We start from the raw sequence: 26,915 nt of genomic DNA, 5'->3' as shown, positions 1-26,915 counted from the left end.
TCTAGCTGGAAACCAGCTGGTGCTGCTGACTGGGTTGATCAATCTGAATTTGTACAGCTTCAGGAGATGCAACACAATCTTGTTGATCCCTTCTTTCCCACCACCCCAGTTTTCTCTTCATCGCCTTCTGACATCAGGCAACTTACAAAGCCTGTGCAGGCTCCTTTTGAGAGAGTGTTGTGATGCCAGCTTTTACCCAGTAACCTTGTTTTCAGAGGCTTGTCTTTTCCATGTAGTAAGAAATGAAAAGAACTTCTCCAAAGATGGCTTCAGCCAGATCCTCAATTGAAACAAAACATGGTGGGTCATTCTGTGACCACTACTCCCTCTGTACAATTCCAGTTGGATCCACTACTTCTGTTTGAGCTGGACTTGGCCTAAACCCACAGTGTCTATACTGGAAATCAGTGCTCAGGTCTGTTAGAAGAGCTTAAAGGGTAATGGAACCTTTGCTGTTAAGTAAGGCCTTTAAGCCAGTGGTGCCAACCAGGGGGTCTTAAAAGAAGCTAATCTTCAAAACAGTGTGGTAAAAGAACTGTGGGTTGAAAGAGAACTTGGCAAGTGAAGTAGATTAAGTGTGCTGTACTGTAGATAGTGGCTTCCTCACATCAGAATTTCTTTACAAGACTCTAAAATGAAAAGCTGCTAGTAATATGTGGGGAAAGAGAAATCACTACCAAAATCCCTGGTATCTTTCATTGTAGATTTCTTAAAAGTAAGAAAAGAGGTGCTGACTGTTCCTAAAAAAGTTGGTTAACAGATATTTTCACTTCCGAGATCCCTGAAGGAATAGCCAGTATGAGTAGTGCAACAGTTAGGAGATAAAGTCAGGCATTATTATACCCACTTTTATTTTGCAAAAATTGTATTTTTTTTAATTTGCTAAGACACATTTGCTATACGTTTTTGTTGCAAAAACAAACCCTACATAAGCTTCTGACATAATTCTCTATGCTTTTTCCCACCCTTCAATATTTTCCTGCCTACAGCTGTTAGGAGACTCCAGGAGCAAGGTACTAGTGCTTTCTTGACTTTTTATTTCTACTTTCCAACTCTCCCCACCCTGTTGCTAACGCCCATGATACTGCACGTGAGTTAATTTCTATGCTTCAATCCTCCAGTCCTAGTGGAAGCAAAACTCTGCTGACTTCACAAGTCCAAGACCTGCAGGACTGGACACTGGAAGGAATTCTGTAGCAAACACTTAAAATATAGATGATTTTTTTTTTATAGATTATTTTGACAACCCTGTTCTTTTAAGGTTTATTTAAGAGGTCTTTTTGCTGCCAATTATGCTACTGTACTTTCTGTAAGGATCAAGGCAGTCAAAGATGTACCTAAGGCAATTAGGTTCCCTAATGCCATGCTATGGAAATGAGTGGGATTTGAGTACTCAACTCCCTTAGCAGCCTCTAGAAAGAATCCTAGCCCAAACTAAAAGAGAAATTGCCATCTCCCATATCCAGTGCATTTCTAGAGTCACTTCAGTATCGATCTCAAAGTGACTGGGTATGCCAGGTCAGATTCTTTCAGCTATTTCTTTCTTATCTTTTTTTATATTTTAAAGCAGAGGTTGTATCATCATAGTATCTGTAACAGTGGAACTGACTATTACTGCCAATAGAACATTTATTGTATTTAATTTCATTACCAGTAACTTAATTCTACTGGGCATAAATACATCATTTTCATGCTGGGGAAGGCAGGCTCTCTTCCCAAGTCACTCAGTCTCATTGAAATCAGTGGGCTCTGTCTTGCTCTGCTGTGAGAGGTAAGCAGGCAATGCATGGTGACACCTTTAAAACACTTCAGTCACTATAACAGTAGCACTAATCTTCTTTTTAGTGATTGCAAATAGAATGTTTTTCTTTGGCATCGATGTAACATATATAAGTTGATAAGTCCAAGTTTCCCCTTTTCCAGAAAAAGACCGTGAGAAGGAGGTATGAGCCCTATGGGATGTACTCCGATGACGACGCCAACAGCGACGCTTCCAGCGCTTGCTCGGAGCGCTCCTATGGCTCCAGGAACGGGGGCATTCCACACTACCTGCGGCAGACTGAAGATGTGGCTGAGGTCCTGAACCACTGTGCCAGCTCCAACTGGTCTGAAAGGAAAGAAGGGCTCATAGGTCTTCAGAATTTACTGAAAAGCCAACGGACACTGAGGTGACTTCATAGTTTTCTGGTGTCAGTAATTCATTAGGGATGGCTACAGCCAGAAGGCAATATTATGTACCTGCCTTATGGAGACAGGTGGTGTCTTCCATGGCTGTGAAGGCTTTGTCTCCACAATGTGGGATTGCAGTTAACTTTTGGAAAGGTTTCTGCTGTGGCAGTAGTGTAGAAAGGGCTCAGATAGGCATGCTGTCTACTCTTAGCCTTCATCTGTCTCATGAAGACCTCCAGTGGCAGGTGCTTGTTGTAGCACAGTGAGATTTCCCACAGTGGTGCTATTGTAAACATATTCAAAGGGTGGTGCCATTTTTACATTAGTCTGTTTGAACCTTCAGTATTTTTTCCCATGGCAATTTAGTTGGTGAAGCAAACATTACACTTACTGTAAAATGACTTGGGGTATGTGTTTCAAAGCTGAGATCAGACAGTGCTGTGCTGGCTGTACTTTGACTCTTTATGAAAGCTGTGTTAGGTGTAATTACAGATCCTGTTTGTAACTCTTGAAAAATTTTATATCAGAAACTTGTGTGCTATAAATGGTGTAGTATGTATGTAGGGGGAAGTTTCTTCAGGCAGTGAAGTAGGTGTACCAACTCTGAAACTGCATATGGTAGGAGAGGGAGACCTTTTCCCCTTGCTGAGAACCACATAACCCCCTCAAACACCTTTGGCACATCACACCTTTAAAGAGGTTTTAGAATTACCCACTAGGCCTCAGAATTATCCAGTAGTCATTTGGGAACTCCCTATGGCCATAGGTCATGTTAACTAGATAACTGGCTCTCAGGCCATAGACATTTCACCCTTAGTTTATGGAGAAAGTGTTTGAAATAAGCTGTTTATCTCTTGGCTCCTTTGAAGGTAACATTCACAAATACCTGTGACAATTTTCTTTTTCTGTTATGAATCATATGTACTTAAATTATAGCCAAGTTTAAAAGTGGTTGTTTAGAGCCTCCTTACTTGGGTTTGTGCAATTGTTTCTATTTTAAAAGGGCTTCACACTGGCTGAAAATAATTTGATGGTTCATGTTAACAGTCTGAATGAAAGTATACTGAGGGCAGGCCTGAGAAAGTTGGTTTCTTGCCATTATAAAAATATTCTAGCACTTCACATGATGTGATACAGGCCTTAAATGGAAAGTGCTACAGATTTTTAAAATGGGTAGTTACAGTCTCTGGATCAGAGATGCTTTTTGATGTGGTCTATTTCTGAGTCTCTTTAAAGATAGTTCCACCATGTATGCTGTCTTTTTTCTTTCTCTTTAACAAAGTGTCTGGAAAAACTGTGGCACCTCATTGCTTGTATGAAAAAGTTGGATGAGATTTTGATTTTGCTACAAAAGTGTGTGAGGATTATAAGCAAGGTTTAGAGTGCTGCTGGGGATAGTTGCAAGGGAGGAAGCGCTGACAAGTTTTGGTGATGGGCTGTTTATCCAGGTCAGTAGATCTTAGCAGAAATACTGGTGGAATTAAACTCTTGATTTCAACCCTGCTGGTTGTAGTGTTTGAACTGTACTGTCACCAGTCCCTCAAGCTAGCAAGTTGTCTTAGCTTTGATCCTGAATAATTTTTAAATCTTTCCCAGAAACGACACCTCTGTGCAGTTATTTTTTAAGTTTGATACTGTGATTAGTTCTCTGTATTTCATTTTGGTTTTCTTTTGATCTGCTTCCTCCTTGGTTCAGAGTTGATCTGGTGCCTGTTCTAATGATTAGATTTTATCATCCTGCTTGTTCCCACGGCATCTTAAGAACATCATCAAGGTCATTAGTCCAAGGGGCAAGTCTGTCTTGTAATTAAACCTGATGCCTTCTGTTGTGGTGTAACACATTAATAATAGAGGCAGTGATGTGGCTGGGTTTTCTTAAGTATTCTGAACTGAAAGGTGGCTGATCCTGTGTTAGCTGGGATTTGCATATCCAGAGATGTGCAATGCAGAGTGGAATGGCATTTACCCATCCTCTTTGTTTCATACAGCTTCATGTGACCTTTTTTAAGGGATCCCCATAAGGTCTCCTAAATAAAACAAGGCAACGAGTCCCTTAAGGAAATGTTCTTCCAATGCCTGTTGCAGTTTAGTACTTGCATTGTTACCTTGGGTCTGGGAGCTTTTGGAAACAGATGTACTTGCTGACTTTATATAACCTTTGTCCAGAAAGAAAATGCATTAGAGTAATAAATAGGGGTTCATTCAGAGACCTGAATCTGCATGATGTCAGGAGAGTGTTGTAGTCATTTTGAGCCTGTGCAGCCTCACCCTGAATTAAGCTGACAGCTTACTGTGATGTTGTCACAAAGACTTTTCCCTCCCTACCAGACTCTTAAACCCATTGGTTTTGTGCCCTTTTAAAATTTAATCAGCCTTTCATGCATAGATTTATTGGGGAAAAAAAGAGTCCTGTGTTACTTAGAAACATTAACATGCTAACATAAAGCATCTGTAGACTACTGCCTTATTCTGGCCTGTTCAGAGATTATTTTTAGAAAGAGAAAAGTTGGTGGATTGTAGAATTAATGTTGGTCTGGAAATACCTTCCCTGTAGTCAAAATCTTCAGTAACTCTTCTCTGAGCAGTGTTCATGTCACTAGTTGCTCTGGTTTCATTGTAATTGTGAAAAATGTCTATTCACATCTGTAGAATGCAGGAAATGTAACCTAACCGCCTTGCTCTGTTTTTGTTTGCATCATAAACAAGAAGAGCTTCTGTATTTTTTGCCAGTTTGCTTTGCAGGAAAGCTAAGACTTCTCAATACATTGCAGATAAGAGCTTTGGCACCAAAGAGTTCTGCATTTAATTCCAGCTCAGTATCTTGTGTATCATTCTTTTTTCCCCCTGCCATAAAAAGAGCACTACTGAGCACCTAATAATCTCTTACGAATAGGAAGTCAGTTTGTTCCTTGATGTAATTATCTTCTGATTTAATAGTTGGCCATTTGTTAATGTCTCTTCCATTTCTATATGTTTGGCTTCTCAATGCGCCTGCCTGCTGTCAGACTTTGGAGTCAGTTCTGATCTGTTAATAATATGTAATTCTAGACTGATACTACTGAAGCAACTGGGAATTTAAACCAAAAGATTTGATAAGTATATAACCAGAAAGTTCTGGTTTTACTTGAAAATTTGAAATCCTTGACACAAAGGAGACTTGAAATACCTATTCTTAAGGTGAAAAAAATGCATGATTCAGTGACCTTGACCTAGATATAAACTATGTGAGTGCCTCACAAACGTGCACATTTCAAGTTGTCTTCTGGAGTCCAGAATAGAGAAGAAAATAAAAGCAGCAGAAAATAAAATTGTCTGGTTTAAGATTAAAAAAAAAAAAGTTTATTAGATTCTTAATGTGAAACTGGTGATCCCAGCAGTTAAACTGAAGTGCCTCTAAAGGCTTTGCCTAGATATGACAAAGTTTTCAGAAGTGTGACTGAAGTAACGTTTAAATAAAAAAGGTTAGATCTTTCAGCTGTTAATATTTATTAGCTGCTTTTTTTTCCCCTGCAACTAAAACTTTGGCATTAATATTGTGTTTTATTTATGTATTTTAGCCGAGTCGAGTTAAAAAGGCTGTGTGAAATATTTACTCGCATGTTTGCTGACCCTCACAGCAAGGTAAGATCACAAAGCCTTGGCTCGCTCTCATTTTTGACACTGGTCCAAGATGAATGGTTTGTATTTCTACCCCTGCCATCTGCTGGGGAAAACTGGCATTTAAAACTCTCCTTGGTTTGCATTTGTTTGACAAGGAGGGGATGTGTCTCAGTCTCTCTTACGTTGCTAGGAACTGGTTACTCCTTGCTTCCTGAGGAGCAGCCTAATGCCTTTCAGAGATCACCTCCTGGAGGCAAAAGTTCAGTTTGATTGCACTTCTTTAGGGTGTATTTCTGATGATACTCAGGGAAGAGTGGTCCACAAGGGGTCATGAGCATCACAGCCACTGGGGTTTGTGTGTTGTGTACACCTGGGAGCAGGTGTCTCACCAAGACACTATTCTAAATCTCATAATCAAGGTCTCTAATATAGCTACTTTGCCTTCCTTAAAATACTGACCTTTGAAGTTAAAGGCTGTGGCATGAATTTACAGACGTTTCTTAAGAAGAAGTGGGCCACAGAATGGGGAGGTAGGGCCCATAGGCATGTTCAAGACTACTGGATTTCTATGGAGAGCTAAGGAGGAGAAGGGAGAAAGGAGCAGGGAATTTCATGCCCTTTTCTGAGTTTTGCTAGTTGAGGAAATCCAGTATGGCTGTGTTAAAAACATCAGCAGTTGGGTTAAATGCAGTGTGAGAAAGAATAAGTTGTATAAATCTTTGTACTTTAAGACCTCTTGGTAAACCAGTTTTAATAAATGATTGTTGGGTGGAAATTCCATGGGCAGGCAGAATAACCTATCACAGGTCCTGCTCAAAATGTGCATTTTTTGCCTTAATTGTACTGTGGACCAGCTGTCCCACAGGTCTCACCAAGCTTGTAGTACCTACCTGTAAGTTCTTAATGCTTTGGTTCCTCAGGGTTTGTATAGTAGAAAGGGTGAAGGTGTAATTATTTGTTGGCAAAATAATTGCAATTTCTGAGTAAGGTGGGAGTTTATTGCACACTGGGCTCAACTATGTCCTTTGGCAGCAGTGATCAGTCATCTTCACTGCTTTTGTAGAATTACAGATACAAACTCATTAGTTGTGGTGTTAAACACACTTAGCTTTGTTCATATAACTGTATATAAACATGTTACTTTCCTGACTGAGGAGACTGAATCTGATCCAAGGCATATAATGTTTTAAGTGACTCTGCTGAGAAGAGATTGTGTTTTAAGAAAATGTAAACTTTCAATGTATGTGTCTTTTATATGTTGAGAAACTGCATCCTTGATCACTCTGTGTGCTAACGAGTGGTTTGTTTTGTTGCATGGCCTGCTTTGCCGTGGAATTCACAACAGAGAGTAAGTGTTTTCTGCCCCTTCCTTCCTTCATTCGTTACATGTGGTATTTTAATACAACACATTTTAGACATGTCTTGTCTGATTTTTTTCCCAGAGCTATGTAGTCACTAAAATCATTCATTCATGAAACTTTTATAACAAAATCATCCTGAAACTCAGACTGTAAACCCCTTTCCCCTTTGAATATTTTTATTTTAAGAGCTGTATTTCTTTTTCTGACACTTGTTTTGTTTATAGGTCTTCAGCATGTTTCTGGAAACCCTGGTTGATTTCATCATCATTCATAAAGATGACTTGCAGGATTGGCTTTTTGTTCTCCTGACCCAGTTGCTAAAGAAGATGGGAGCAGATTTGTTAGGGTCTGTGCAAGCAAAAGTCCAGAAAGCTCTGGATGTCACCAGGTAGAGTACTCAGATGGCAAATGTTGTGGAGTTTTTTTGGGATACAGGAAGGTATGATTTTAGAAATCAGTAGTGCTGTGATTTTGAGGGCTCAATTCTTGATGAATATAAAAATAAAGGAGAACAAAGTTATGTCACAGTATTTCAAGTATTGAATTAAAAAAGTCTGTCTCTCTTCTAAATAAATAACTTTAAAGCATAAATTTAAAAATATATACCGGATTAATTTTAGGGTTTTGTGGGGTATATGCTCAGATATCAGGGTTTGTTGATTGACAGGTACCCAAAAAATTGCAGTATTCAGTCTATGAATGGTGCTGTACCACAAAGTTCAGCACCTCTTTTATGTTGTTCAAACACAAATAACAGGTCAGAATAGGACCTTGAGTGCTGCTGCAGTGCTCACACCAATTTCTGTACTCCATGTCCAGCACAGGACACTATCACAGTAAAGTTGAGCTCATTCTAGAAATAGGATAATTAAAAAAGAAAATAAAAAGTAGTGATAATCTAGGAGAAAATAGTGGGGGAAAAAGAGAAGAGAGATCAAAACCAGGTATGAACCCTAAGGACAAGATAAACCAAGCTGCTTCTAGAGATAAGGGAACAAAGCAGAGTCTGAAATGAAATAGACAGCCATGCCAACAGAAGTGTACAGACAGTAGAGTAACACTGTGCAAAGATACTGATTTAGCCGTTTTCTCCAGTATTGTGTCAATAACTAGCTAATCCTTAAGCTTAAAGTTTCTCTTATTGATGGTAAAGTTAACAAGAAGAAAAGTGTGTTGAAATCTGCTTTGTAAGCTTCGAGGTATTGAGTTAACTTCATTTATGTTCCTTTACATTTTTGCTTTTGTTTCTTTTGGACAGGGATTCTTTTCCATTTGATCAGCAATTTAACATTTTGATGAGGTTTATTGTGGATCAGACCCAGACACCAAACCTGAAGGTCAGTATCAAAAGCCATTTCACTAAAGCATCAATGTGCTTGTCTTAGCTTGTCATGTCAGGCATGCCATAAAGCATGGAACTCATGAGAAGGTAATTGTTGTATTATGTGCATGATATAGAAACTATATTGGCAACTTGGAGACATGTGCCAGGAATACTTCCTCCCCACCATGTGATGTAAGTGTTGTCAATCTGCAGTGGGCTCTGTTCCTGTGGAAAAATACATCTTTGCCACATCCTGAGCTTCACAAATCCCTTTGCATTTCTCAGGTCAAGGTTGCTATCCTGAAGTATATTGAGTCCTTGGCAAGACAGATGGATCCAACAGACTTTGTGAATTCCAGTGAGACAAGACTTGCTGTATCTAGAATTATAACTTGGACTACAGAACCAAAGAGCTCAGATGTGAGAAAGGTAAGCCAGGACAATGAAGTATTTGCAGTAATTATTGCTCTTCAGGAAGGAGAAAAAAACCAAACAAACCTGTCATAAAGGTAATGAAAAGTTCACTGATCAGACTCAAACTTAAAAAAGCCCTGATTTTACATACCTCACTGTCCAAACAAAACTGTCATTTCAGTCCCCACACAATTCTGAAGCATGTCTTCAGATATTTTTTTACTTGTGTGACTTTAACTACTATTACCGTACAAAAAGAGATAATTATTTGAAAATGTGCTTTTTCTTGAGCATTCTGGAATATCTCTAGGTTTGTGTTTTGTTTAGATGAAGGTTTTGTGCTTTGTAGACTGAAAGCTAGCACAACTTCAGTGTTATAATGTTGTTAAAAGAAAGTAAACAAATCAGTAAGCTGCCAGGGGCTCTCAACCCTTCTCTTTTAAGGGCTGTGTGTTTATCTCTACCTGGAAAAAACTGACACAATTAGGTCAGGTCTGGGTAATAGTTACCTTGTTCTTTATCTTGCTCTCGATGCAAGTGTCAGGCAAGCTAAAATGGGACAGGTAGTGATACTCATCTCTCCCAAGAGAAAAGCAAGACTTAGTTTTTTGTACCTGGCATCTGTAACACAATTTAGAATTACCTTCTATTTCCAGTAGGAGTTAAAGGCTTTGAGATGTACTTGGATTTAAAAATCCCAGCCAAATTTTAATAATTCCAGAATGTAAAAATTGTATGAGAACTTTACATTCTATGCACATAAAATGTTGACTTAATACTAGAATAACATGCAATTTTATAACTTTGGAAATATTAAAATCACTTTTATTTGATTCTGATGAAAAGATTGCTGGGTATCAAATGTGCTGCATTATCCAGCATTATCCAGCAGCTGAAGGAAGGCTTCAAAGAAGCTGTTTGGGCGTGTGCTGTTTGCTTGCTCACATACAGATAATTGGTTCTGGGGGAAAAAGGAATATGCTCTTTTCTGAAGACTTCCTGCAGGCATTATTCACAGCACTGTAACTGAAACTTGCTTCTGTAAGATAGTCTCCCTCAGGAAAAAGGGGTACTTTAAATTCTGGACTTAGACCTGGAATATGGATTTGCATTTTAATGTTTCCATGTCCAAAGTCAGAAAGAATTGATCAGGCAAAGCAGCTGCTTCTGTGTTACAGTTCAGGTGAATCTCAAGCAGTTTATTTGGCTGCTGGGCTATGAGGGGAAGTTGTAATTATTTTAAGTAGAAATATGCATTGAAAAGCAAAATCTCATAATGCTCAGTAGGAGAAACATTCCACCATTAGGGGTCATCATTGCTGCGTGCAAAGGGAAGCAGAGAGTATCTGCTGCAGCTGAAAACTTGGATGTTTGCTGTTCCCTGTGGGCTGTGGGGAACAGGTGCTCACTGCATGGTGTCCATTCTTCTGTCTGTTCCATTGGCTTGCACAGCTCTGGCAAAACTTCTAGCAGACTTTACCTGAGTAGTACTTGGGCAAGTGCCTTGGGGCTGGCAGATTACTGAATCAAAATTCTTTTTATTAAACATGCATATAACTTGGATTTGCCTTTGGTGCCAGTAGTTTCCAAATAAATTATTATACAGTTAAGCTAATTTAGGCTACTAAAAACAAATGCACAGGTGACCTTTATTTAATCATACCATTGCTGTACTATGATTTTATTAAGAACATAGTACAAACCAGAGACTTTAGAAGAAACAGTGTAGCTAAGGATTTATAAGCAATCATTGGCCATTATCTCTGTCAGGACTGTAGTTAACAGACTTATGAATTGATTATGCAATAGTGAATTGGATTATCAAGAGCCAATCTAGGCAGGTAAAATGTTCTGAAGAACACAATTAAATATTGCCGTGTTTTTTTCTGGCACTTGGGGAAACAAAGTATTACCTTTCTAATATCAAGATGATTCATTTAAGCATCTTCTTCCACCCTTGTGGATGGTATTATGGTGGCCTTCAAGATTTGTGGTTTTCTTCATGCAAAGCAGGCCATGCCCTGTAAATACTGTGACAAGCTGAAAATGGTGACAGCGGTGGAGATTATTGGGGAGAAGTAGAAGAATCAGTTTTATCTTCAGTTGATTGAAGTACCACAAGTGGCCTGTAAAAAGTGTAAAAATAGTTCTTCAATAGAATCTGGTCTTAAGACTACGAGTGCAATGAACTCAGCTCCTGCAAGTGACAAAGAGCTCCTGGGTGGTGCAGTCCTGTTTACAGGTGTGGCTGACTTGGTGGAACAGTGATGCTGCTGCTCAGCTGCTCATGGAGCCAGGGACTTTTTCCCCCAAGAAATGGAGTCCTACAGCCAATATCCTCTTCACCCAAGTTACTGGGTTACTGAGTTACTGAATTCTACCATAATGCAAGTAACATCTGGTGGCCATGCTATTCTGTCTGGGTTTTACCTTTGAGCAGAGGCAGATAAAGCAAACTTCCTCACACAGGTGGTGTCTGTCAGTGAGGAAGGCATGTGGCTGCTGTGTGCACGTGGCAATTAGTCATGCAAATCTGATCCTGTAATAGCAATCAATGCATCTGTTCAAGAACAGAACTGATTTTCAGTCTATACTGAGATTATCCTTTTGTTAGTGATAGTCTGTCCATTACTGCTACTTACTATGTGTGATGGTCATGGAGGTCCCAGCCACATAGTGTTAAGGCACTGGGGAAAAATAGAACAAAAAATGTCATTTAGCCCAACAACCTTTTCAAGCTGAATGCTACAGTTTTATTAATAACTTTGTGTTTTCTTCCGACAACACTTAAACACACTTAATGAGCACACTTAACCAATCTGACACAACTTGAACTACAGTTCATGTTTTGTAGCTAGTGAGATAAGAAAAAGTCAAATGCTGTTTTGCATAAAGCAGTTTATGGTCCTGTATGGAATGACATCTGTAGTTAAAACATAAGCTCTGTTATCACAAGGAGAATGTGATGTACTGTGAGGAGCATGCAGTTGATACTAAAGTGTGCATTGACAAAATGTTGTGATTCCCTCTCAGGGCCGAAACCATTTAAACTGCTGATAGTAGCCATGAACTATGTGCAGTTATAATTATTGTCAAGCTTTAGGTTTAAAATAGGGTGATCTGCAGTGTGTTATGGGTAAATATTTGTCTTGTTTTAAAGATTGTTAGTACTTGTGGGTGTTTACCCTGCATTCAGCTTGAGATTTACTTCCTGCAAGCAATGCCGGAAGAAAGGTGAAGACATTTGCCTTCCATGCTGAGCAAAAGCCACAGGGTAGGAGCAGCTCCTGCAGTGCCATGTGGAGACCTGGATGGGATGTGGTTCCAGTGTGAGGAGAGCACCTGTTGGTGATTCCTGCACATGCAGTCAGCTCGTGGCTTCTTCCCCAAGCAGAGCTTATCAGTGGGCAGGGCATAGATCAGGATTCCAGATAACTGAGCTGTAATTTTGACTGCAGTAGCATCTAACCTTGTGTGAGGTACTTGGCTTTCCTCTGCACTGATTTGTTTCCTGCTGTAGCAGGGTGTTAATTCCGATTTTCCTCTCGAAATTGTTTGATTTGGTGATTTGATGAAATAATTTTACAAAAGCCAGTTAATTACAACACAGAAAAGTAACACAATGACAATGCCAGTACTGTGATGACTGGTCTGTGAGGACGTTGTAAGTCAGTAACTTCACCATCCTATTAGTGATATTGCCAGCAAAGTTGTTGTGCAATCCTTACGTAGGTAAAGTGCTGATTGAATTTGGATGACAGGCTCTGTGTGGGAAAATACTTTGATCCTGGAAAAGAGCCATCAGTTTGAGAATGGAAATTTGACTTTGGCCAAAGCCTACAGAAACCTCATGTCCAAGGCTTGTCTGAATGGAAATTTTTGTTTAACATGAGTGCCGAGAATTTGTGGGTGTGGGATCAGCCGTGAGGGCACACAGGATCTTAGTGTTGAGGAGGACCTTGTACAGGCTGAAGGGGAGTGAGGCCTCCTCAGATGAAGGGCCAGTGACAATTCTTACCATCTTGTTAATCAGCCCAGCTCTGGTCTTAATGATAAACAACATGATCTGTATTGCCTGATTGGTATTTGGACTAGTAATCTCAGGGCAGCAGAAAGTTTTTCCTTTGCTCCAGATATCCTGACTGGCTTCTCTGTTGATAAAACATTCCTACAGTGGTTTTATTTTACAAGCCTGAAGGCATTTTTACAGGTTATGGGCAGCCTTGTGTCACGTGTACATCATATTCTACCTTCCACTTATGTAACTGGGAAAACTTCCTCTTTCAACTGGGTTTTGGTAAGAAAAACCAAATTGATTGCACTGAATCAAAAAAACCAGGAGGGTGCTTGTGTTGCTCCAATTTTCATGAAGATGAAGCCCTCCTTAGGGCTTGAGGAAGGCCCTCCTTGGATTACTACCACTGGTTTGCAGGTGAAGTCAAAGGATATTGAAAGAAAATGAATTTGGGATCAGATTTTTTTCACAAAACTGATTGAGGAACAGTTTCTGAATTACGAAGAAGATGAGGAACATTTCAAAAAGAAAACTGCAGGCCAACAGACACTTCATAAGCTGAAGCAGGCAATGAAGATGCATTTACTTCTTTAACTAGTAATCCTCAAGGTCTTTCCTTGGAAATACTAATATTGTCACTTTGATCAGCAAAACCTATCTATCAGTGAAGATAGATCAAGCAACTTTAGATAAAATACTTCTCTGATATCTGTAGGAGGACCAGTGACAGGAAAGCAAACACTTTTAGGAGGACCAGTGACAGGAAAGGAAATTAGGCTCCTTTGCATGTGATGCCATGAGACCTCTAAAAACTCTTGGAAGTTTTAATCATCCATCCAACATCACTCTGATTTCAGCTGCTCTGGGACAGATGTGTAAGAGCACTCTCAGAGCCTCCTAGTCAGCTGAAATGGCATTGCTTATTTGTACTGGTGTTGAGCAGTGAACACTCAGTGAACACAGTGAACAGTGTTGGTCATGGCCTGTTACAGTAGCAGTGGCAAAGAGGACATTTGCAGAAATACTTTTGAATGGCAAATTATTTTGGTACTCTCTAGCCACAGGCCCTTGCCTTTCTGGGTCAGAGCTTTCTCTAGCACTCTTGCAGTATTCCTACACCATTCCTACACCAGACTTGTGCATCTCATGGACTCCATGATGAGCCAAGTTACCAGAGCACTGGGTGTTAGGATATTAGGATTTCATTTCAGGCTTATGGAATCTTAAATAGGACTATGTCCATATTGCTGAGGTCAGCCTTTTGCAAAGAATATTCCAAAAAAAGTCAAACTCGGTGTAAGTGCCCAGCGGAACTTCTATAAAGCATTTAAAACAGTGTTAGGAAAAAGAGTGTAATACATAAAAATGACACCTGGTGGACTGTAGTGTTTACTTGATTTAAAGCTATTAGAACAAAAAGGATCTCTATGTCCTAGCTGTGTTTCCATAATAGTATCCCTCATTTTCTGTTTGTTTTGAATTTGGTGCTGCAGAGCTATGAGAGCCCAAATGTTTTGAGTGTACGCAGTGTGAGGAAAATGGCTTTCGCCCAATGTTAGTGGCCTGAAAATGGGGATGTGCTTGTTGGGAGCATGGTTCTGGGGTGGATTTCCTTAAACTGAAAGCAGTTTGAATATACATACTCTGCACTTAAAGAGCTGGTGTGTGGTAATACGAGAGAAGAAGTGGCTTCCCAGAATTTGCATAGTCACACTTATGTATCTGTTTGTGTGTACGTGCCATTTATATAAGCACTCACACGCCTACACAGGTATAGGTGATGTTTCTATTTTGAAAATCAAGTCTAGAGGTGATGTTTACATGATGCATTGCAGAGCTGTTTGCAGTGTGACAGATAATTCTGCTGTACTTCCTCTAGCATTTCAAAAATCCATGCAGATTAAGTGCATGTTTTCATTACAAACCATATGACTTCAGTAGGTCTTCTTCTTTTTTAGTTTACGTGTGGGAACTTTTGCCTGAGAATTCAGACTTCTATCATGCCAGGTTTATAAGTAAAGTTTCTCAGTTGTTAATGAAAGGTTTCTAGCCCAAAGTTTCTAGCCCTATGCTAGAAACATGTGTTTCTAGCCCTGAAACCTGTTTTTGCAACAACTGCCATTTTGTAATAAGCAAAGTTACTCAGGGTAGCCTTCATCAAACTTGATTTCTGGGATCATGTCTGGTTCTCAAGAAATAATGAACATTTTTGCCATGGTCATTTCTGTGCCCAGGTCATGAAACAACAGCACACAAGTCATAATCTGCTATAGAACAGTATTCCAAACATATGGTGATTTGGTGCTGCATCTTTTTTGCTGTCACTTTTCTGAGAAGTCTTTGACACTTGTAATGCAACTATCTCTGACTTATAAAAGCCCTTTGTGATGTATAAAGTATGTACTATGTAAAACAGAATAGCAACATGGATTTAATCTGTTTCTGTATTTAAATCTGTTAAACAAATTCTTCCCTTTCAGGATGTGGATATGAACAGCATATGCTAATACAAGTGTTTTGGGAAAACTGTGTGTTTAAAAACTTGTACTCAAGCTAATGTGCTTGGATTATGTATAAACTGCTAAAGCCACTGTGCTTTGCATTGCCATGTCTGTAATGTGGATGTCCTTCCTCATCTGATTCTAGGCCTGAAAAAGGAACAAGCAGAAGGTTTGGTAGATAGTTAGTTCAGTGCCAGCAAATACTTAATTGCTGGAAAGTACACTGAAATAACACTTGCTTAGAGCTTGCAAACTCTCAGTAACTCTCACTTAACACCAGCTACTCGTTGGAGAACTGAAGCCGTATGCCAGTGTGTGCTAATGCAAGCTGCCTAATGTGCAAGAGCTACCCCTTGATCTCAGTGGATCTCTATTTGATCTGCAGTTTAGCATAAATCAAAGTGACATGAGAGAGAGCTTCTCTGCTCCATTGTGCATTAAGTTATTAAAAACCACATTTTTCTTAGACTGGATGGTGATGCATTCAGAATATAATTGTTTGTCAAAAGTGAGTAGATGCTAGTGAGGCTCTTCCCTAGACTGATAAAAGGCATTTATAGGCAGTGTTGGTCCATCAGACTGATGTCCAGTCTGGAGACAGGAGTTTGCAAGTTTTAACCATAACTTCCTCTGAACTTAGAGATACCTCTGAGGGCAGGTACAGGGAGATGCAACTATTCCTCCATTCCTGGCTGGCCAGATGCAAGTGCCATCTCAATTCAGCATTGCCTAGCCTCTGCACCTCAGCAGAAGTTTTCAAGTGGTTGTGGAGGCCACCAGGAGGTTGCCAAAGCAATGGCTTGTAGAAGAACTAAGGGATGATCTCTAAGCCTGAGAGCTGTGGCCAAATTTAATTTTGAATTTAATTTCAGCTGCCCTCTGCCGAAAGGTATGCTCTTTTGATTACGTGAAATAATGTTTTTTTTATTAGGTTCCATTACTTGGAATTAAGCAAGAAATTGATCAGAATTCTTCTGCAGAAGGATACCATGTGTATTGTTTAGGTGATTGAGTTGAAATCCATGTTTTCTTTGAATAATACCAACTTTCCTGTTTGTCAAACCCAGACGATGCATAGTTGGGTAGGTGAGGATTTGCCAGCTAGGACAACTACAGCCTCCTCAGGGCCTGGTGAAGGAAACTTGGAAGAGAAATGTAAACAGGTAGACTGAAAGCCTTGTGCACTAATCACACTAATTGTGTTTGCAGTCTAAACTCAACTGTCTAGCTGTGTAAAGAGACCTGGACTGAGAGCCTGAAAAAAGTGTGTCTGTCTGAAGTAATTTTTGGCTTTGATGTGTTTTTCTGTTAACTCTATTGTTGTAGTTTCTCATAAAGGATCAGGGTACAAAGTCCCCTTCTTTTATGGGGCTGCCAGTGTTGGGAGCCCATCACCAATAGATGTTTGAGTAACTTGGAAACTGCCTTCATGTACTCAGGCAACTCTCTGCTTGTTCTGCTTGGTCCACTGGAGCAGCAGCAGCAGCAGTCATAAGTCTTTTTTTAACCTTAGGTCACTAACCACATTTCCTTTCTAAAATCAATGGATTTTTCCACTTATCCTTGGTCTGTTTGCTCAATAAGCCCAAAAGATTTCCAGGAAATTTTATTATTATTCAGCCAAGTTGAAAAAGTTACAGATTTGGATGAATCTGACTATCATCCACCATCTAGGTAAAAACAAAAAACAGATATTGCTGAAGCCTTTGTGTCCCTTTAGCAGTTGACACTGTTGGACAGCAGGAATTGCAATGACCTAAGTGTGAAACTTTGGGAGCTGCTACTGGCTCGTGGAACCTGATCTCTCACTGCATTGTGATACGGAAAATAATAAAGTGACATAAGTAATCCTTTGGAAATGATTCAAGAACCTGACACTGAGCCAGACCCCTTCTCTAGCATAGTCAGGCTCTGAAGTGACTGGAGTTTTTCCAGCTGAAGCCAGCAGAGAATGGCTTCATTAAGATTAGATAATCTGTAGGGTCTACGTTATATGTCGCTGAAGGAGATGGATTAGTGTTCTGTACTAATGGTACTGGGACACAAAGGCAAGGGAAAATTCAGATATTACTTTCTTCAGACTATATATCATCAAGCATGAATGTTGCATGGAGAATGTTTGTACATTGTGTACAGAAACAAGTTTTTTTATTGCTTGTTATATTTATTTACTCTGATAGTAATCTAATGAAGCAAGACGTCCAGAAGTTCAGAGATTATGAAAATTACTCTGGTTTGTCACAAGCTGAAAATCCACAGATTTAAAATTTTTAGAAACATTATCTGTAGAAGATGTCCTTTGATTAGGTAAAAATATGCTAGATAAGTGAAACTTAGAGGATTATCAAGTGTTTCCAGATCTAACTATTACAACAGATGTGTAAATGCTGCTCCTGATGCTCTTCATTACTGAAATAAAATTACTTGTGTTAGAAACATTTCAGGAATGAAACCTGGAGCATGTTACAAATGTGGTTTCAAGCTAGCATAGACCTTCCAGCTTTTGAGGCCAGTAAGTAGCAGTGTTGCTCTTACAGTGGTAGGGATCAAGACCTTTGTGTCTTAAATATTAAGTAGGAAATTATGGGCGCACTTTCAAATAATGACTTTTGCGTGAAATAAACCTGGAAGTGCTGTTGGATGTCTGAGGACAATTTAGAAAGAACACAGATAGGGTTTTACCCATGTTACACCAGTGTTGCCATCTTGGGATGTAGTAGTCCTTGGCTTTATTTCAAAAGGCATAAACTATAGGTCTGTTTTCTTTAAGGCCACAGAAGATTGTGAGCATTGGGAGCTACTGTTAAGCACGTCATTCAAAGCCCAGTGACTATTAACAGGTGACAGGAAAGTTGTTGAAGAGCACTGGGTATAGAGAATTCAGGCAGAAAATCCTAAAGACAAGCTGTATTTTGTGCAAAGAAAGAGGGCAGACATAGTTCTGTTGTTACTAAAAGTCAAAAAGCAAAAGTGGAACAAAACTGAGTGACCTCTCAGACCTCTCAGTGACCTCTGAGACTTGAAACTTCTCTCAGCTACTCCTGTAGGACAATGTCTGTGCTCTTAGTGTTTGTGGTAGAGCTTTGCTGGAGGTTTCTCTCAGATCTCTGAGATGCATTTCAAAAGTCTCTGTTGGGCAGCTCCTGACTTACCAGTTGATAACTCCAGACATTCTAATCTCTAAGCAATCTCTCAGTCTGTGAACCTTGTTGATAAGTTTTTCTGGGGTTTGGTTTGGGGATTTTTGGTTTTGTTGGTTTTTTTTATTTTATCTCAATGAATGTGAGATCTGCCTGTTCTGACACAGAGGATCTGCATGTCCACTCCTAACTATCGAGCATACGCATGCCGTTCACCAGAGGGAATGTTGGCATGATTTGTCACTTTGCATTCAGTTCAACTTGCTGTTCCTTGTTCTGAGATCTCTTGTGTGCAGTAATATTTTTATTACAGAAAATACTGTGCTGGTGAAAGCTTAAAAGTTCTTGGATCAAAATGGACAGAAATACACTTCCTTGTTGGATACCAGGCAGGCTTCATGGCAGAGTTGTCCAAAGCTTCAGGTCAGAGGAGGGTAAACAATGGAGCTGAGAAGGCCACAGGGAAACTATGTCCCCACTTCTTTCATCCTTATATCTATAGAAGGGAGTGAATAATGGCATACTGTGTTTCTGTTCAAGTCAGTAAGAGTTTTGGCAGGAGAGGCAGCATCTGGTATGAAGTCTGAAGACCTGTTGTTTGTTGCAGTCCTTGGAAGCCTGTTGAGTGTTGTGGGCCTTGGTTCCTTTGGCCATATGAAAAGGATGATACCAAACTTTCATGGATGGAAAATGTTTTTATATACAAAGTTGTGCTGGTTGTTGCTGATGGCAGAAAAAACAGTATAGCTTGAATTGCATTTTGCACACTGAAACAATGGTGTACTGTGATTCCCCTCTACTATGAAGGGTGCTTGTGTACCCAAGTTCATAATTTGTGAAGAATTCCACTCCACAGGGAATTGCAGACCCGATTAATTATGGCAAGTTTGTGAGCACGTTACTTACTAAAAAACCCTTCTTTAAAGTGATGAGAACGATGAATGTACATTTATCCCCACAGCAGTGAATTACATTTGTACCCTTTCCAAAGTTAGTTTTCATTTTTAGGAGACTTTAGAAAGTTCATGAAAGGATCAAACCCAAGTGTCTGCTCTCCTAAGCATATGGGTACGCTTTTCCAAAATAAGAGCGTGTGTAGCTTTGCTGCTTAACTTTGTGAGCCCAAGCCACTGCTTTGTGTCCAGATATGTATTCTGGAAGTTGATGTGTCAATGGCTACACCCCCCTTGGAGAAGGTGCTGCTGCAGGCTACCAACGGTCCTTCATCAGAGCTTCATTTTGATTGTTCTTTTCATCGATGTTTGTACACTTTCAAGGTAAAGACAGAGAAAAAGCCCACAAAACTGGTGCGTCCACACAGGTTGGATGCTGCTGGGGAAGTCTAGTTAGGAACATGTGATGTTAATTTACTTTTTCAGGTCTGCACACTGTGATTTATTCTGCTTCCATTCCCATTTGATTCCATTGTCTTAGTTCAGGATCTGCAGAGCAGTATGTTTGCTAATGGACTAGGGGAGATCCTGTTCTGGCAGGATTTCTCTGAGGCACATAAAGCAAGCCCTGTCCAGTAAAATTAATGGTAGACTTCTCAATTGTTTCAGTGGTACCTCGGTTTCACTTACTAAATTTAGGAAATGTGGTGAGTCCAGCTGGTCCATGGTCAAGAGAATGGTGGTGTCACCATCCTCATAAGTCTTCCACTTCAGATGGAGTCTTTTATTGCTGAAAAACCCTGAGGTTTTTTATTGCTGAAAAAGCGGTCAAGACTTAAAAGGAGTGGTGGATTATCTGTTTGATGAAAGAAACTTGGGATCCCTAGGAGTAGAAGAGGTTGGGTGGGAAGAGAATTCATCCCATTCACACATAAAATAAAAAGCACGGGAATGACAAATTGCAGTCCTAGAGTATCCATACTTATTTGAACTTCTAGTTTTATTTGTTTTCAGTAAATCTTTGCAGTAACTTGTTCAATTGAAATATGTGCTGGACAGGACAATGGTAAGAGTTTCTCACTAGGCTATGAATATCTGTACACTTCACATCTGGGATAATAATGATATAAATGCAGAAATATATTTAAGCTGTAAGAACTAAAACTATTGCTGTTAGTAATTCATTATGATATATCACAAAGAACATTTCAAAGATTTGTCTCGTAGGGGAGTCTTCTTTTAGAATGAAACACACATCATTTACTGTAAGGGTCACTACCAAGAGAATGCATGCTCTTTTCAAAGAACAAAAACTGATGGTCTCTTTTTTCTTCTTTTCAGGCAGCACAAATAGTCCTGATTTCTCTCTTTGAATTGAACACTCCTGAGTTTACCATGTTACTTGGTGCCTTGCCAAAAACATTCCAGGATGGTGCTACCAAGCTCCTGCACAACCACCTCAAGAACTCCAGTAACACCAGTATGGTGAGAGGCCTTTGCAAACAGCAGAGCCCCAAAGACAGCAGTTCATTGATAAGCTGTTGCAGATGTTCAGTTCAAATTATCTGTAACTGTTGTCTTGAAGCAATATGGCAACAGAGGCTTTTGTTTGATTTTGCTTTTAATAGGGACCATTAAAATAAGAAACTCAGTTATTTTAAAATTTAATATAGTCCTAACCAGAAGAGATTAAAAAACAACTGAGAAGTACATTAAAATTGGTGTGGCTTGTGCTTTCAAGTTGGTGGTGCTTTTGAAAGTCCTGCCAGTAATGACTTTTTGGCTAAAACAGATCCTGATACCACAGATTTTCTGGGCTTATGGCTATTATTGAGATCAATTTAATAACAGTTATACTGTCTGTTAAGAAGCTTGCAAGATCTTTAATATGACCTACAAGGTCACCTCACTCTATGCCTATTACCTGATGTTTTGCTTTTATATGAAGCTCTTACATATTTTTATTTCACTGAAGGAATATGTTCGTTGATTTAAATAGGAAATTTCTTTCCCTTCCCAGAGCAGCAAGGATTAGGGAACTTTTTTTGTCTTTTTAATGTGGAAGTCTTGTGAACTTGCTGGAAGTCTTGTGAACTTGCTGGAATTTGAACCCTCCTGTCTTTGCACTTCCACAGGGCTAAGTAGAATTTAGTGTAAGCTAGAACTGCAGTGTTAGGCTTCCAGGCAAATGGTCTGGATTCTCTAATACTTTTGACTCTATGTGAAAAGTATCAGAATTGAGAGCAATTTCTACTAATTTTGCTGTGGTATAAAAGATTGTTCAGGCTAGTGGAAAAATGCAAAGTTAGACTGCTTACTTAGGCTCCTAACAAGCATAATCAGAATGCTTTAGACAATGTGGAAAATAACTGTGTAATTAGAATACTAAATTGTCAGGGTAATGATGAGCATATTTTGGAGCCTTGCAAATCTTGTTTGAGAAGTGGGATTGATTGACCATTTCTCTGGCAATATTTGCAGGCCATACGTGTTGTGTAAATTGCAGGTACTGTGGGTTGTAGAGAAGTGCACATACACTTTCTTTATCCTCAGAGTCATATTTTCAGGAGCCTATTAATGACTACATGAACCATGGCTGCAGATTTTTAGGTCAAGAGGCATAATCAAAACTGCACTAAGCTTGTCTAGAGCAAACAGAGGCACTGTTTGGACCTGTTTTTGTATTCCTGGCTGTGCATTGCAACACATTGCTAATCCCTGTCTTCCTGCTTCTGTGTCAGGGTTCCCCCAGCAATACCCTTGGTCGGACTCCTTCCCGGCACTCCAGCAGCAGAACCAGCCCCTTAACTTCACCTACCAACTGTTCCCATGGTGGACTGTCTCCAAGGTAATGTGGTAGGCTAATTAAACCCCTTGCAAAATACTAAAGGATTTCAACACCAAGTGTGCGTTTACAGAATATGACTCACTTTGAAAGCAAAAACAAGACAATAAGTGTACAGTAGATTTCTGCAGAGAAGCAGTGTTTGAACATGATAATATGTGGCTGCTGATTGAATTCAGTGTTCCAGTCCTCATGCTGTCTGTGTAATCTTAATGTCTTTTCTTATCATATTAGTTTTCTTTTGTGGCCTTCTTCAGAATTACATCTGTGGATAATAAAGGTAATATTAATTGGCAGCATTAGAAATAATGTCTTGTTGAGATTGCATATGTCACAAAGTCTATGATGACTCTCAGAACATGAGTTTCAGATTGTGCCATTTTTTAGGTGTGGACCTGTAATCAGTAATTCTTCTGACTATTACAGGGCTTGTGCTGCTGAGAGAAGTGCTGTATCTGCTGTTCCACTCTTATGCTTTGTGAGGATGCAGGACAAGCAGGAGTGGTGACTGTGTTTCAGTGCTGAATACCTCCCAAATTGCTCACCTGGCTCCTCACCAGCAGAGCAGTGGCCTGGTCTTTTGAGCAGCAGGTCTGTTGCAACCAGGTGTTTTGCTGAAGCTGCAGGTGCTATCCTAGAATATCTTGGTCCACTCCAAAATCTTGTATTCAGCCAACATGGACTTTCAGCTGCTGGGAATGTGGATGTTTTGCAGCATTAAAACTTAGAGCAGGGGAGATGGCATTGTAGACAGTATGTTCTGGGACGATAGAAATATTAGAGGAAAGTAGCAAGCTGTTATCTGGACAAGCTCTGGTTCATGCTGGAAAAGCTTAAATTCTGTTGCCCATGTCTGCCTGTCCTCTTCATGACAGGTTGTGGAAGAAACATAAGGAACCATGTTGGGTGAGGACTGCAGTTCATAGTGCAGTGTAGTAGTTCACATTGAAATCTGTTGATCTATCCATGTTACTTGCAAAACTCTCTCTGAAGGGATGCTTAGACATGTGAGTTGCAGTGTGTCAGGAAAAGTACAGGCCTTTAGCATTTGATGAATAATTATGCTAATTCCAGCAGCACAGGAATCATTGGGGTTTCCTGAGAAAATTTTGGGTGTCTGAATACATCTTTGTGACTTTTAAATCTGCTGTAATTCAAAACTAAACCAAGAGTTTGCAAGCCAAAGCCAAGTTGCCTATTATGAGTTTTTTCCACAAAGGTTTCATTAAGAAATTAAGTGGTAGAGTTTCAGGGGAACAGTTCCAACTATGTTGCTTCCTTTTTGAATAGCTTGAGCATTGTTGCCCTGCTGATTTCTGTCATGGGAAATTATTGACTGTGTTTCCCTGTGGTTACGTTGTGGTTTTGTTGGCCATGGTGGCATGTGGCACTTATTTTGTAATTCCACAACCTTTTGCCATGCTTTTTGGGTTTTGCCATTGGGACACAATTGTTTATTGCCACTTCGCTCACTGTTTTCTATTTGTCTTTGCATTCTTCTCACCTCTTGATGTCAGGAGGCAAATATCAAAGTATTGATTAAAGCGTCCAGTGTACATTGTTGCTGTTGCTTTCTAGCATTTTGTATTTAGAAACGGAAAGGTTTCTTCTATATGTGATTTGTTCTCAAGGACTAGTTTGAGAGGGCATATCATTCCAGAGCACTCTGCCATGGATGCAGTTGGCCAGGAATCTCCTTTAGAAAACAATCATTCCTTCCATTTTCTATAGAGTTCTTGCAGGTGTTTAATCAAAAATTTAGGTGACTTTTCCAGAAGTGTGTCCTGCTTCCTTGTTAGATTTAGTTATTCAAGAGTGATGTTTAAAAGTTACTCTTCAGTGATAGGTAAAGGTGGAGGCTGCTTTGAAAGCCCTTTAAAATATTTGGACGGGAGAAACTGTACTTTTTTTGTGGTGAATGCCCTCTGAGCTCTAACAGTATCTGCAGATTTTTGCATTTGTAGAAAAGGCAGTGGCAAGTACTGCAAATAGGGGCACTAGCTTCTGAAGCTCTGCTGGGCTGCATCCTTCTTGAAAACGTCTTGTGTAGCACAGTTCGGGCATGGTCCTGACTTAAAGGGAGAATTTAGCTCTGGTTGTCCTTTCAGAGAAGAGGCTTGGAAAAATGTGCTGACAGATTGTGGTAAGTAGGGTAGGCTGCAGTATTACATTCTTTGGCGTAGGTGCTTCAGTGTCATGTTTCCATTTCAAATGCTTGACGTTTACTGTTCAGCCTTGCTGTGAAATATCACTTTTCTCTCCAGGTCGTTCTGATAGCAGTGTAAAAGGATAAAGATTCCCAGTTTCTTTTGTAGCTCTCCTCCAAAAGTAGGCTTGTCTTTACATTTTTATGGGGCCTACTGCCAAAGGTTTGTAGTTAGGTTGTGTATTCCCATTGCCTCCTGGGGTGCTCTGTGTGCAGGCCCTGCTTACCTTGTCCCTGCCCATGTCTTGTACAGTCAGCCTGAGTGTAGTCAGTGGAAGGATTATCTCCAGTTCTTAATGCCAGTTTTGGTTTTGAAGATCATGCTTTCCTTGTATTTTTTTTTTCTTGGTTCACAGATTGGAGTCAAATGCAGGGGCATACATGTCTTTGGAGCTGGAATATGTGTAGCAAGGGTGATTGGGTCCTATAGAAATACGAAAATGCTGCTAAGCATAGCTGTTCTCCCTTATTACTAATGGTTTGTGGCCAATATCCTCAACATTAGTCAGCAAGGTTTCCTTGATACAGATATACTGTATTATGTATGTATTCCAAGTGACTGATTTTTTGGGACTTGTGTGTTTGTGTATTTATGTGTACATGTATTTGGGCTCTCTGGATAGATTTTGAATGCTTTGGTTGAAATGGACTCTGCAAGCAGCTGATTTGCCTATCCAGATGATAACATCTGCTTAAGTATCCCCTGAAGTCTTAGGAGGGTAGCATGCTTCAGGGTCTTGGACAGAGTCCTTTCTCCTGCCTTCATTTGCTCCCTCCAGTTCTGCTTCATGGTCACTCTAACATATCCACTACATCTGTGAGTTACTTCTGCATTTGTATCTGATTTTCTTTTTCCTTAACAGTTTTAGTTTTTGGTGAGAGGAGTTATGGAAGAGAGATGTGCTTTCTGAAAAAGAAAACAGAGAAGGGCATTTGAGAAGACTGAATATAAGGAAAAAAAACAGACTTCAGGCTGAAAAAGAAAAATGTTTCCTAGGCAAAGCACAGATAAATGTCTCAGGTTTGTGTAGGACAGAGAAATCTTCTTGAGATTTAATAAATTATGTTGTGGTACAAAATGGCAAACGCTATGTTGTGAAGTCCTTTGGTGTTAGAATACTGTTCTGAATGGTAAATCAACTTCTGCAAACTTAAATGTTACATTCAGGTTTGGAACTTCACATATTAGAATTTTGTAGGAGTAATTGAATGAATACATTTGGAATGAGTTTCTGCCATTATTAAGTAGCCCAGAAACCTGTGCTTAGTTTTTATTATTAAAAACAAATAAACAAAAATCACCCAAAATTAAAAAAAAAAAAATTTAGTCCTTCAAAGATGTTTAGAGGAAATGCATCAGAATAAAAGGTTACAATTTTATCTGGCTATGTAAGTTTACATACTTGCTATTTCACTGATAATAAAAAAGACCATTAAAAACAAAATTTGATTGACGCTTTCAGTATTAAGTTGAGCAAGCAAAGGCATGGAAACAGAATTAAAATAAGCCACTTACTTTATACAGTAAGGACAAGCCTGCATTGTTTGGTGTCCTGTGTTCAGATAGGTGATACCTGAGCTGTGAGACTTCTGATCAGCAGTCTGGGAGTCGAGTATTTCCTTGATAATACTGGCATGTAATAGCTGTGGGATTTGATTGCTGGTTAATGAGTGAAATTCTTGACACTGCTCTTCAGAGTAGTTTTTTTAACTGGCTTTGCTGCTGTTTGCCCTGGAGCAATCCTTGACTTGTTTGTCACTTCTCATGTGAAAGTATCTTTCACTTGCATATGTACAAATACAACTATCCAAGACAATGTGCTGAACTGTAATAGAAACAAAGTAGTGTTATGAATACTCCACCAGCTCAAGCATCTGTTCTCATTTGGAAGATGGTTTTGAAAATCCATGTACCTTAATGAGAAAAGGACAAAAGCAGAGGTTGGACAAATTGACACAGGAATGGATGTCTTAACCCAAAGGTTATGCAATAACTTAAAGAGGCCTGTGAAAGTTTAAGGAGCAATCTGAATCAACTCAGAGGCTGGTTTCACCCAGTCTTTCCAGCTTTGTCTGCTGAGACCTGGGCCAGGTTACGTTTACACTCCAGGCTGACTTTTCCCTTGCTGCATATTTGGGTTCAGTTTGAATCTGGTGAAATAGGACCAGATCTTAAGCCCTGCAAAGGTTTTCTGATTGTGTAGGGCCAGACTGCAGGCTTATATAGAGGCACCAGGAGACAAACTTTACAAGGTACCTTCAGGTGTCTAATAAAAAAAATAAATTCCAATTTTTCTTTCTTCCATGGAAATCCTGTTGCTTAGAAACACCTGCGTAGAGTTGGAATACATGTGTGGCCAGGGATTGTTTGCATAGAACATTATAAATGGAGTTGTTTATAGAGGCTATATCCATTTGTAAAATCTACTGGTTAGTACAAGCAGAGA

At 39.6% G+C, this 26,915-nt stretch overlaps 1 protein-coding gene across 1 annotated transcript in view; it reads left to right on the top strand.

Moving 5' to 3' along the window:
* The window catches only part of CLASP1 (cytoplasmic linker associated protein 1), a 170,016-nt gene that overhangs the window by 117,407 nt on the left and 25,694 nt on the right, over window positions 1-26,915 (top strand). Inside the window, exons 24-32 of the mRNA XM_053983207.1 lie at window positions 990-1,013; window positions 1,924-2,168; window positions 5,727-5,790; window positions 7,115-7,117; window positions 7,355-7,518; window positions 8,389-8,467; window positions 8,740-8,883; window positions 20,759-20,902; window positions 22,159-22,265. Of these exons, the coding sequence (XP_053839182.1) occupies window positions 990-1,013; window positions 1,924-2,168; window positions 5,727-5,790; window positions 7,115-7,117; window positions 7,355-7,518; window positions 8,389-8,467; window positions 8,740-8,883; window positions 20,759-20,902; window positions 22,159-22,265 (974 nt within the window). The remainder of the gene's footprint in view (window positions 1-989; window positions 1,014-1,923; window positions 2,169-5,726; window positions 5,791-7,114; window positions 7,118-7,354; window positions 7,519-8,388; window positions 8,468-8,739; window positions 8,884-20,758; window positions 20,903-22,158; window positions 22,266-26,915) is intronic.

The sequence above is a fragment of the Vidua macroura genome, chromosome 7 (genome assembly GCF_024509145.1).
Source record: "Vidua macroura isolate BioBank_ID:100142 chromosome 7, ASM2450914v1, whole genome shotgun sequence".
Taxonomy (NCBI): Eukaryota; Metazoa; Chordata; class Aves; order Passeriformes; family Viduidae; genus Vidua; species Vidua macroura.
This window is presented reverse-complemented; position numbering and strand designations above follow the sequence as displayed.